The following is an 11,814-nucleotide window of genomic DNA, read 5'->3' as shown; positions in this document are numbered from 1 at the left end:
TGATTTCCAAGCAGATGGCAGATGACCTTGAGCAAAAGAGAGGGTGAAGAGAACAGAAAGAGGGAGTGAAAGAGCGGAAGCACATGATTTTAGGACCCGTGGGCTGATGCCGTCAGGACCAGTTGCAGAATCAGAGTCGAGGGTTGACAGAAACTTTTCCACCTTGTCAGGAGGAAGGGACACAGAGTCCAGGAGCAGCTGGGTACGACTGGGTACGGTGGGTACAGAGAGGGATGGGTTTGGGACACAAGATTTAGAGGCAAACACAGAGTTGAGGCATTCAGCTTTTTCACGTGCGGAGTCAGCCGTTAAGCCGTTTGAGGTGAGGGAGGGGATGGAGGGGGAACAAACACCAGAAACAGATTTGACCAGACGCCACCAGGATTTGGAAGAGGGAGACAGATAAGAGAGTTCGGTCTTGAGAACGGTCTTGAGTTTCTACAGTTGGAAAGTTATCTCCGGCACTGCCCAGAATCGTGGCTCGAGAAGAGTAAAAATTCTTAGTGGAGGCAATGGCGGAGCACATATTGTCATAAATGACTGATGGAAATAATATTACAAATAGGGTTTTTCCAAATAATGTAAGGTTGGATCGAGTTTGTCTTATTGGAGAAAAGATATTGTTTCCTGATAAATAATTAAATAATACAACTGTAGCCACAATGTCTACCAGGGTTCTTTGGGGTGATTTGCTGGGTTATCAAGGCTTAATCGTTTCAGCTCGAGGTCTGGCAAACTACCATAGTTTAATAAATTAGATGTAAATATTTGTAGGGTGTGTCCTCTCCCACCTTTGCCTATGTGAATTCTGGGAGATGGTAGTTCTGAAGTCCATCCTCAACTTAATGTTATTACCTTCGCAAAAGCGGAAGGTTATGTTTTGATCGCTGTGTATTTATTTGTATGTCTGTGTGTGTGTGTGTGTGTATGTTATTCGCATAACTCAAAAAGTATTCAACCGAATTGCATGAAATTTGGTGGGATGATTGGTTATTATACGGGACACATTTGATTAGATTTTGGGAGCAATCGGGTCAAAGGTCAAGGTCAAGGTCACAATCGTATTTTTACCATAGCGCGGTCAATTTTTATCCAATTGGCATGCAACTAATGCCAAAATGTTCAGAATTCAATGCCCGATCTTGTGATATACGACATGACCCAGTGAAGACATTACCCTTGTTAGCGGTTGGGGGTCAAAGGTCAGGGGGGTCACGACCTTGCAAAATGTGCGTTTTTTGTCATAACTCGGTCAATTCTTATCCGATTTGCATGAAATCAGCACCAAACTGTTCACTGTTCTGTTCCCTACACTCCCATGCCAAGTACAGAACAGTAGCTGCGGCGAAGGTATGCGCTCTACCGAGTGCCCGTTCTAGTTGAGTTTTAAAACAAAGCTAAACTGAACAACGGTTCGGAAATAATAAAGTATAAAATCCATGTAGGCTAGCCCTCTCTGGATCTCTGCTTCTCAGTAAAATCTTTTGTGGGATTGCAGTAGGATTTGACTTACAGTTGGTATCAGGTTATTGTGGTCAATTGCTGTCTTTGGTTTTCGCCAAACATGTATTCTGGTACTGTGGCCAAATAGCTCCACCTTTGACTCATCTGTCCAGAGCACATTGTTCCAGAAGTGCTAGTCTTTGCCGAGGTGTTCATTGGCAAACTTTAGTCTTGCCCTGATGTTCTTTCTGGACAGCAAAGGTTTCCTCCTGGCACACCTCCCAGGTAGATCAAATTTGTGCAGCCTCTTTCTAATGGTAGACTCGTGCACTTTGACATCAACAGTGGCAAGAGCTACCTGTAGGTCCCGTGATGACATTCTGGGGTTCTTAGAGACTTCTTTCAGCATCTTGCGGTCTGCTCTCAGGCTGAACTTGCTGGGGTGGCCTGGCCTGAACAAGTTGGCAGTTGTTTGGAATCTTCTCCACTTGTAGATAATCTTCCGGACAGTCGAATGATTGATTTCAAATTGTTTGGAGATCTTTTTAAATCCCTTCCCAAACTAGTAGGCATCTATAACCTTCTTTCTGAAGGCCTCAGAGAGCTCTTTTGATCTAGGCATGGTGACTCCGCACACTTCAACAACAAAGAGCAAACCAAAGTAAATGTCTGAGGTTTAAATAAGACAGGTTCCTCCAAGATCCTCTCTAACGATGTTCTAATCATTTGCACTTGAGCTAGTGCACCTGATTCTAATTTTAGGTATTTGAAGTAGTGATAAATGTCGGGGTGTACTTACTTTTTCCACACGCGAAATTTGCATTTATGTTTATTTAAATTATACAATGGACTACAAAATTTAAATGTTTCATGATATTTGTTATATTATATCACCTTTGTCTATCAATATTGTTGAAATGAAGATCAAATAGCTGTATGTTGAAATATGTTGAAAAAGTCAAAACTTTACATGGGGTGTACTTACTTTTTCACGTGACTGTATATATGTATATACACACATACACAATATTTGCGAAATCCAAATAAAGAATAGTCGCCTTGGGAACAGCAATTTGGTAATTTCGAAACGTTGACCTATCAAGTGTTTCCATGATGGATTGTTGTGCATAACAAATTTGGTTGTTACATTTTCTAATTGCAGCCTAATCATGTTTTACATGTTTTTGATGGCATTTACCTTGACCTTTGACCAATTTTGGCCAGATTGTATACACACAAACAGTACGGAACATATACGCAAATAAGCTCTATTTATAACAACCTGTGTAAGTTTCATTGGGATATCTAGAAGAATTCCTGAAATTTGACAATAAAATCACCAAAAAAATCCCATTTGATTATAATATGGTGAAATTGTTGTCATGGACACATTCTTCTCTTTGCCACGTGGAACTTTTTGCTGTGCTACCAACCACGATGAGCAGTACTTGAAAACAATGGAGAAATTAATTAATTATTTCGATTGCACACTCTTTATAGTGAGGTGGTTTGCCAATGGGTGGGGAGGGCGGTGTTTGATTACAGCTGGTGACCCTCGTGTTACTGCCGAAGGCCCTCAGAAGGTGTTAGGGTTGCAAGGGTTATAATGGGATCTATAGGATCTACAGGGTTATAATGGAGTATGTAGGATCGACAGAGTTTGAAGGATCCTCAAGGGTCTTAGGGTTAAAAAGGGTCTTAAGGGTATTGGAGTATTGAGGGTCTTCAGGGTATTGGCATATTGAGGCCCCTGGAAGGTGTTTGTGGGTTGTTAATCTATTGGGGTCTTAGCAGTGTTATGGGTCTGGAGGGTCTTAAACAGATTGGTTTCTTGAGGGTCTTGGGGGTCATAAAGGTCTTGTATGATATTTTGTGTGCTATGGGTCTTCGGGTTATAAAGAGTCTTGGGAGAGGGGGAGGGGGTACCGAACCAAACCCAACCATCTTGCACGCAAATTACTGTTTCTCAGTTTTTCATGTTCATACATTCCATTATTGTGTCCAACAGTTGTCCCACTGCCCAATGTCAGTTTGTTGCTTTTCTAAACTTAAGGAAATTGATGGGACGGTTCACCAGATGGTCTTTTCAGATGAACAGAGCGAGTGTGAGATTTGTCAGAATTGAAAGACAGATTCCAAGTGTTTGACCAGCTCATGAATCTCAGGATCTGCAGAGAGGGAAAAGGCTGTTGCCTGCGTATCTGAAGAATGAGGGATGTCATGGCAGAGGGTAGAGTCATCATCGATGACATAAAGAGGACTTTCCAAAGAAGAAGAGATCGTTGATGAAGAAACACCCCGGGACTGGGCCCAGAACACTGCTTGGGGTACTCCAGCCTGGACAGGGCGAGGATCCTGTTGAGAGCTTTGCATTTGACCTTTGTTAACGAGAAGACGATGGAGTTGAGGGTGGTGGGAGGCAGATTTAGGAGAGGGAGGTTCAGGCCTTGAGAGGACTGGTTGAAGACTTGGCGGTGGAATGAGCGGTTGTGGACTTGGGGTTTGGAGGAGGGAGTTGAGGACTTGAAAAAGAAAAGTGTATGGGAGGACATAGAGTTGTGATGTGGAGGGGCAGAGAGGGGACAGAGTTGGGTGGTGCAGTTGAGGATTTTGGGTTTGTAGGAAGGGTTGTATACTTTGGGTTGGGGGGTGGGGGGGGATTAAGGGCTTGAAGTAAAAAGGGGGAGGGGAGGACAGAGCTGGAGTGGGATGGGGGGCAAGGAGAACATTGTTGGGAGAGCTGGGTGGGTTTAGGACATGAGGTTGGGAGTTGGGATTGTGAACTTGTGGTGGGGGTGTCGAGGACTTGTGGTGGGGGGAGAAGGTTGAAGACTTGGGGTGATGGGGGGAAGGAGGTAGGGTTGATGACTTTGCGTGGGTAGGTGGTTTGAAGACATGTAATGCGGAGGGCATTTGAGGACTTGGTATGGGTGGGGGAGGGGGCTTGGAGTTGGTGGGGGGGTTAAGGGCTTGGTTGGAGTGGGAGGGCTTGGAGGCTTGTTGGTGGAGGGGGGAGGGGGGGGATGGGATTAAGGCTCCATGTGGAGGAAGAAATTCCTCCTGAGGAAATGTCCCGCTGAATAAGGTGAGAAAAGCAGCGCCATTGTTGTGACATCGCTGGTGCCATGAGTATGCCGGGAAGTGACGGTACTTCTCCCAAGCTCAGAGGTGTGTGTGTGTGTGTGTGTGTGTGTGTGTGTGTGTGTGTGTGTGTGTGTGTGTGTGTGCGTGTGCGCGTGCGCGCGTGTGTTTTTTTTTTTTGTTTGTTTATCGAGCCTTAGCCCATACATTTTTTTTTAAAGGTTGTGCTGCCAATTTTGTTGAACCCAAGCCATCATAGATGGGACATCATAGAAAAGACAAAGGCTGTGTCCTTGCATAGTTATGTATGGTGTCGCACAGCCAGAACGAATACATCGGTGTCTTGAAAGCAGATTGTAGCTCCACAAGCTGTGGTATCAGCAGCATGCAGGAACAGCTTGGGATCAGCCTCTTCATGATCGCTGCCTCGGTAGCTCTTATCAATGTGTGGTGCTCTGCATTGGATACCTCATGCCACAACAACTGGACTGTGCTTTCATGTTTGCATGTGCCTTCTCCAGGAGCTTCACGGCAAAGTAGCCTGTCAATTCCCTCTTTGTGTCACCAAGAGAGAGCAGCCTCCTCATGAGAATCTTGGCTCTGTTCGTTGAATCTGTGATGCGGTAGGCAATGCTTGTGTGTCCCCCGTCTTCTGTTTCTGGTGGCCTGCTTCAGTGAATGCTTGACATCCTATCTGTCAAAAATCACTCGCACTTCGTCCAGTTGGCTGTACTAATCAAGCATATGGGAGGGGAAGTGGTCTGCCAGCTGACGGCAATTCAGGATCCAGGACGGCTTCCCCATTGACTGGAGTTCGCACATTCCATCTACTTGGGCAATGCTACAAGCAGTGGCTCCCTCATGGCCAGTCTGTATTCCGTCACCGTCTTGGCCCAGGCCATTGCTCTCTGATGTTGGTTGACTCTCCATGATGGCCATCAAACCGCTCTTCATGTTGCAATGCAACATTTCTCCAGCAGAAAACAGGGACCGAGGCACAACAAAGAGCTCATAGCTGCCAACAGCTTCCTCGAGGTTGATGTTTGGCCGGGACTTGGACCAGCATTCAGGAGAAGTGGCTTCGGTCTTCTTTGAGCTCGACCAGCTTCTGTTGCAGACTGAGCTTCACTCGCTTCCCTGTGATTTTCCAAGTATTTAGCTGACATTTCTTCATATGAGCCCACAAGTTGATTGCATTTGGACTTGTGCGGCTGTGGACAAAGTCATCAAACAACTGTTGGCCAATAGTGTTCTGTCCACACAGGTTTTGGGTGACCCTCTGAGGCATCTCTGCCTTGGTGGTCCAAGTTGGAGAGCTCAGTGAAGGTGTTGGTGAAGCCCTAGGTCGTCAATGTTAGAACGTTAATGTAAGATTTGTAAGATTCTCTTGTCTCCTCATGGCTGAGGCACTGAGTGCCAAAATGCAGGTTTTACCTGCTAGAAAGTGTGCTTACACTTCAATATATCGGACTAAAAGCAACGTTGCACCACTTGCACATACAATCTTGATTGACCGCTCACCAATTTTGGCATACTGAAAATGTGTCGAATTACGTCTGATTTTGTCGAGCTCATAAATCAGGACAAAACAATATATCAGACTGCCAAGAAGTTGTTTTTAACATAATTCAAGCTTCCCACAAAACATCTGGGTGGGTGGGTTGCTTTCACAACCAAACTCCCACGGGAGTCTATTTTGTTGCACATGTTCCTTGACTATTGTTCAGGAAACCAAATGCAGCATGCTACACACAGCTGCTCGGGACCCCCTCTCCTCCCCTTCCTTTCTCCTCCTTATTTTCTTCCCACTTACACCCCCAATCAAGACTCTGTAAAGGTTCCTTCTTCTACCAACAAACTCGTATTTTGTCAGTGATTCTATTTCCGGAAGGAACGGGAAGTGTTCACGCCTCTGATCATTCTCTACAGGTCAATGGTTAGCCATAAAGTTATATATTGTTATGGATCTCAACGTCGGCCTTTTCCCCTTACCAAGGGGGGGTTGATCCCCTTGTCTGTCACTGACCAACGTGAGACCTCAAAGTTACAACGTCCTTCCCGGACCGACGGTAGGTAGGGTTTGTTAGGCCTAGGGGTTCGCAACTTACCTAATTACTACCGCCAGCCGGCAACGAGGGAATAACTTCTGCTCGAACCACGGTTTTAGATGGACTAGTTGCCGAGCGGTTTTAGCAACCCGAAGTTCGAGCCATTAACAATTACTAACCCGATTATGAGCGTTGGCCAAAATCGTGCCACAGGTGTTCAATCAGGTAAAAGACAAAGACGATCGGGCGAGAATGAAGAAGCCAAAGGTAGGAAAGAACAGATATTTATTAACTACTATACAAAAACCAATCAAAGAAGAAGAAAACGAAAGTAATGTACAGTGAAGATAGAAGACACAGTGCAATTCTTAAAACAAGCTTACTTAAACCCCAGGGACAAGACAAACTCACGTACACGAATGGGGAATTGAAGGTAGGATTGGCTGGAGGGAGAAGAAGGGTCCGTGCAGGGCGGCAGGCTGGAGGTGAGCGGCCGCTGACTCCCCCGCACTCTGGTTCACGCACAGGTTTTTCGCAGCAGCGCGTCAGGGCTTCGCGGGGCTGGTTGAAGCAGCGCCTCTCTCAGGCCTCGTACGTCCTCCGAAGCTCTCGTGACTTGCGCAACACTCACAGCACTCGCAGAACTTGTTCACGCGCCTCCCGCCACAGAACTCTTTGGTCCAGCGCACCTCCCTCAAAACTCTTTGGTCCAGCGCACCTCCCTCAAAACTCTCCGTGGGGGCTTCTTGCAACGGGTTATATATGGCCACACCTTGGAACCTTCGCGAACCTACTCGATGTTTCTCACCACGCCCTCTCAAGCCACACCCACTGAGCCTTGGTTGGTCGGCAAGGGCTGGCTGATTCCACCTTTGATGACGAGGTGCGGGCCTTGCCCGTAATGTAGCTCCTCCCCCCTTCTTCTCTGAGATGACCTTGTGTTCAATGGAGGCGAATGCTGCTGGCAATGTAGGCGAACGCTGCTGGCAATGAAGTTTTGGGGCAATTGAAAAGGGGATCTATCTTATTTGATTTGGTGCAACGTAAGATCGACTAGTGGGAACATGGCCTTATACTGAAACACATAATAATGAAATAACTATTGAAGGATCCTATGGTGCCCTACGTGGTGCGGTGAACTAACTAGGGGACGACCCTTGACCTTTACACAAATGGAGGTATTTACCAAGAATTATTACATTATTAACAGAGGGTGATATTTACAACCAATTACCAAAGTGCAGGATTTCCCAAATCCGCAACAATATTGTTCCTCTTTTGCACAAAATAACTTTTAGAATAAATAACACATCTGCAAACATTACACAATCATATATTATAACCAGTGTGTTTTGGCATATCAGCATTAACCTCCCACTGTACCCATATGCTGCCAAACAGATACGCAAAGAATTTGTGACAATCTCTTTATTGAAAAAAAAACCCCACAAGTTGAAGAAATCTGAAATACCCTGCCAACAAACCAGTGTTAAACGTGATGAAAACATTCTGTTGCTGTAGGATGAAGATGATGACCCATTCCAGACTTCATGAATGTTGCTGACAGCACTGCTTGTGAGAATTGGCGTTTCTGGTGTTGTACCAACTTTACCTATTCCATTATGCATGTACTTCAGGCATCACTGATGTTTACACACCAGGCTTCATCACATTCACACCAAAGATGCGTTTGGGTTTTGTTGCATCATTTGTTGACCAAAAGTTTAAGATAAAAAGTTTTTGTGAAAATAAAAATATATATATTTGCACTTGGTTTTCTTTATTATCTCACTGGTCATTACATAACACTCAATTATGCATCTTCTAACTCTCACTCAATTACTGACTTGTTCTAAAACTGCAAAACAAGTTAATCACCCTCGCCAGAGGAGAGGGTATTGCATTTGAGTCCGTTTGTTTGTCTGTTTGTCTATCAAGAATATATATGCTTTTCTTTACAACCGGTCCAATTGACAGGAAATTTTCACCATAGCAGCGCATTTTCCTGTATAATCTATATATATAAAACACAGTTTGTGTGTGTGTGTGTGTAATGTTACCGATAGACTCCGAAACGGAGAGGCTCACGTGCTTGATATTTGGCATAGACATAGACATGGCCATTGAGCCTGGGACGAACATGGCCGAAACAATATTTGACGAGATCCATATTTTTTATTCATATTACCTCAGCGCATTTCAGCGAAGTACCCGCTAATCTCAGCCAGTGCGAGCAGCTCGCTGATTTGCATAGATAATTTACCTCCCCCCTCACCCTCCCATCCCTCACCCTCCCATCCCTCACCCTCCCATCCCTCACCCTCCCATCCCTCACCCTCCCATCCCTCCCCCTCCCCCTCCCCCTCCCATCCCTCCCCCCTCCCCCTCCCCCCTACCCCTCCCCCCTCCCACCCTCCCCCTCCCCCCTACTCCTCCCCCCTCCCACCCTCCCCCTCCCATCCCTCACCCTCCCCCTCCCCATCCCCCTCTTCTCCCCTCTCCCCCTCCCCCTCCCCCTCTTCTCCACCTCTCCCCCTCCCCCTCCCCCTCTTCTCCCCTCCCCCCCTCTTCTCCCCTCCCCTCCCCTCCCTGCCCGGCAATGCCGGGTACTTCTGCTAGTTTTTAATACTAATTATGACGTCATCAGTCATGTGGTACGGGTGCCATCTTGGAAAAACTTTGCACCTCTATATCTCCGTAAGCGCTGCGTAGAAAAAATTGAGACATGGCTCATTGTAAAGAACTCTCCATGGGGAATAACATATGTTAATGATGATGTCATAGGTGTCTCCATTATGATGTAATAATTCCACAAATACAAAACTTCATCTGATCAAGATGAAATTTATTGAGCATAATCTACAGTGTATTCAGACCCCTTCACTTTTTTCACATTTTGTTATGTTGCAGCCTTATGCTGAAATCGTTTCAATTCATTTTTTCCCTCATCAATCTTTTTCATTTTGACATGGGGGGTGGGGGGGGGGGGGGGTTAAATGCCCCTCCATTTTGGTGGGAGTGGGAGTGGGGGAGGGGGAGGGAAGGAGGAAAAATGTACCCGTGCGGAGTGTTTTAACTTCAGTGTTGCCCAGGTAAAAAAGGAAATTGTAATACCCTCTGCCACAAACACCAGGTGGTGCTACACGGTACACATTTGCATAGATAATTTACGCCCCACCCACGGCCCCCATACCACCACATGAGGCTGCGGCCACATAGCCTATGCTCTCCCCCACACAAAGTTGTATTTGTATTGGTACCCTGAGTAAAGTATATGTGTTTATAGCTGGAGTACCTGCCATTGCTCAAGTGAAAAGAAACATTAACATATTTGAAATGAGGCAAATATAATGGAAAAGCAATTGCATCCAAATCAGAATCCATCACAAATGTCAAATCATCATTTTACCTTTCCGTTGAATATATGCTGCTGAATGTGCTGTTCATCACGTTTCTGAGTTGTGTGATGACGTTCAGGAAGAAGAAGAAGACTTCGCACCAACTTCAACCATGTCTGGAATTGTTTGATCGAATCTGATTTGTTTGAATATTTGTGTTCAAATGTCTGGTAATTGTATTTATTTATGCATATGTGTACTTGTGTACAACTTTCATTGATCTAATCCCAAAGGTTTAGGTACTAAAGAGCGATTATACGGTGTATATATATATATATTTTTTGTCTAAAACACTCCCAGGCACTCACTGACAAACACCCCTGAAAGTTTGACGAAGAACCAACTGTTCAACCATCTCTGAGAAAAATGGTGACAGACAAACGACTCTCTTTTATAGTATAGACTAGAATATAAGACCCGTCGCTTTGCTGACGGAAATACCAATCTTTGCTGTGATGGCTAATCTATGGGGGAAGAAAAAAAAGGATTCCTGGGAGATCCTGCTTTCCGTGCACGGATAACCAAACTCGCATGTTGGCATTTGCAGTTTTGACACGTGTGTCCTTGTACCCATTATAATGAAAATGTATCTAAGTTGGACCCAGGTGTGATGCTCTCTCTAACCACTGAGAGGCGTCTATAAGAGCTCGGACGACTGCTGCTCCGAGACACTCCTGCGACATTTAATCTATGACATGTAGACTCGGATGGTGCGTATACGTAGATAATCTAGGCTTGCTTGCATTGATTGATATTACTGAACTTTCTCCATGATTCCATGATCCTGATATATATTGCATGATTGTATTTTTACAGGATGTTGCTAGAGATCAAATTGTCATTAAACCTACCTTCAGGACAATGTCGTGGAACTGGTTTTCCATTACAATTAATGACAATTTGTCTCGCTGTCCAATCGAGAACAAGAGGCGAACGAGAGCGACATGGCGGGACACAGGATGATTCAGGTGCCGCAATTCGCAGCCGACCCGCAAGCAGCGGATGCGGGCGCGGAGCTGACGCATTGGCTGAAAACCTTGGACAATCAATTCAAGACCCAGGAAACCGCCGTCACTGATGAAACGAAATTAGAGGTGCTACAGACAAAAGTGCATCATAACGTTTACCGGGCTATCGAACAGTGCGTGACATTCGATGCCGCTGTGACAGAGCTAAAGCGAATTTACATCAAGAAACGAAGCGCGGTTTATTCCCGGCACCTGCTCGCCATACGAAAACAACAGCCCACGGAGACTCGCGACTCGCGACTCGCGACAACAGCCCACGGATCATTTCGCGCAAGAGCTACGGCGTCTGCTGACTGACAGTGTGCCGGCGGTACGTACACATGAACAAGTTTGCGATGATCTTGTACTCGATTATTTCGTCTCAGGACTCAGCTCCTCAGTAGTCAGACAAAGACTTCTTGAAGAAGCCGACTTGACGCTCACTGAAGCACTACGGCTAGCTCACGTCTATACCCAAGCACGGGAACAATCTGACGCGTATGAACACCCATACGTCACTGCGGGGACATCTCGACAAGCTCGACTGGAGAGAGCTACCGCCGAGGACGCAGATTCCGCCACGGCATCTCTGCCGGAATCCCCGGCCGCTCCCGAGGATGACCCTGATCCGGGCTTGACGGCCGCAGCAGCTGCGGGACCAAAGCCCGGACGAAACGCTACGTGCTATTTCTACGGGAATCGACAACATCCCAGGTCTGTTTGCCCGGCTCGTGATGCGATATGTCATTTGTGCACAAAACCAGGGCATTTTGCAAAGGTTTGCCGAAAGGCGATGCGGGGCAAACGAACTCGCTCGACAATGAATGTGCTTATCGC

General features: G+C 46.0%; 1 protein-coding gene across 5 annotated transcripts in view; it reads left to right on the top strand.

Moving 5' to 3' along the window:
• MRE11 (MRE11 double strand break repair nuclease) overlaps window positions 1-8,341 on the top strand; it is a 121,110-nt gene extending 112,769 nt beyond the window's left edge. For all 5 annotated transcript variants that reach the window (XM_068128544.2, XM_068128541.2, XM_068128545.2 and 2 more), the window contains exon 19: window positions 8,094-8,341. In XM_068128544.2, the coding sequence (XP_067984645.2) occupies window positions 8,094-8,126 (33 nt within the window). In that variant the 3' untranslated portion in view covers window positions 8,127-8,341. The remainder of the gene's footprint in view (window positions 1-8,093) is intronic.
• Window positions 8,342-11,814: the final 3,473 nt, after the last annotated feature.

Source organism: Myxine glutinosa, chromosome 9 (genome assembly GCF_964187855.1).
Source record: "Myxine glutinosa chromosome 9, kmMyxGlut1.1, whole genome shotgun sequence".
Taxonomy (NCBI): domain Eukaryota; kingdom Metazoa; phylum Chordata; class Myxini; order Myxiniformes; family Myxinidae; genus Myxine; species Myxine glutinosa.
The sequence above is the reverse complement of the archived record's forward strand: the minus strand, read 5'-3'. Positions and strand labels throughout refer to the sequence as shown.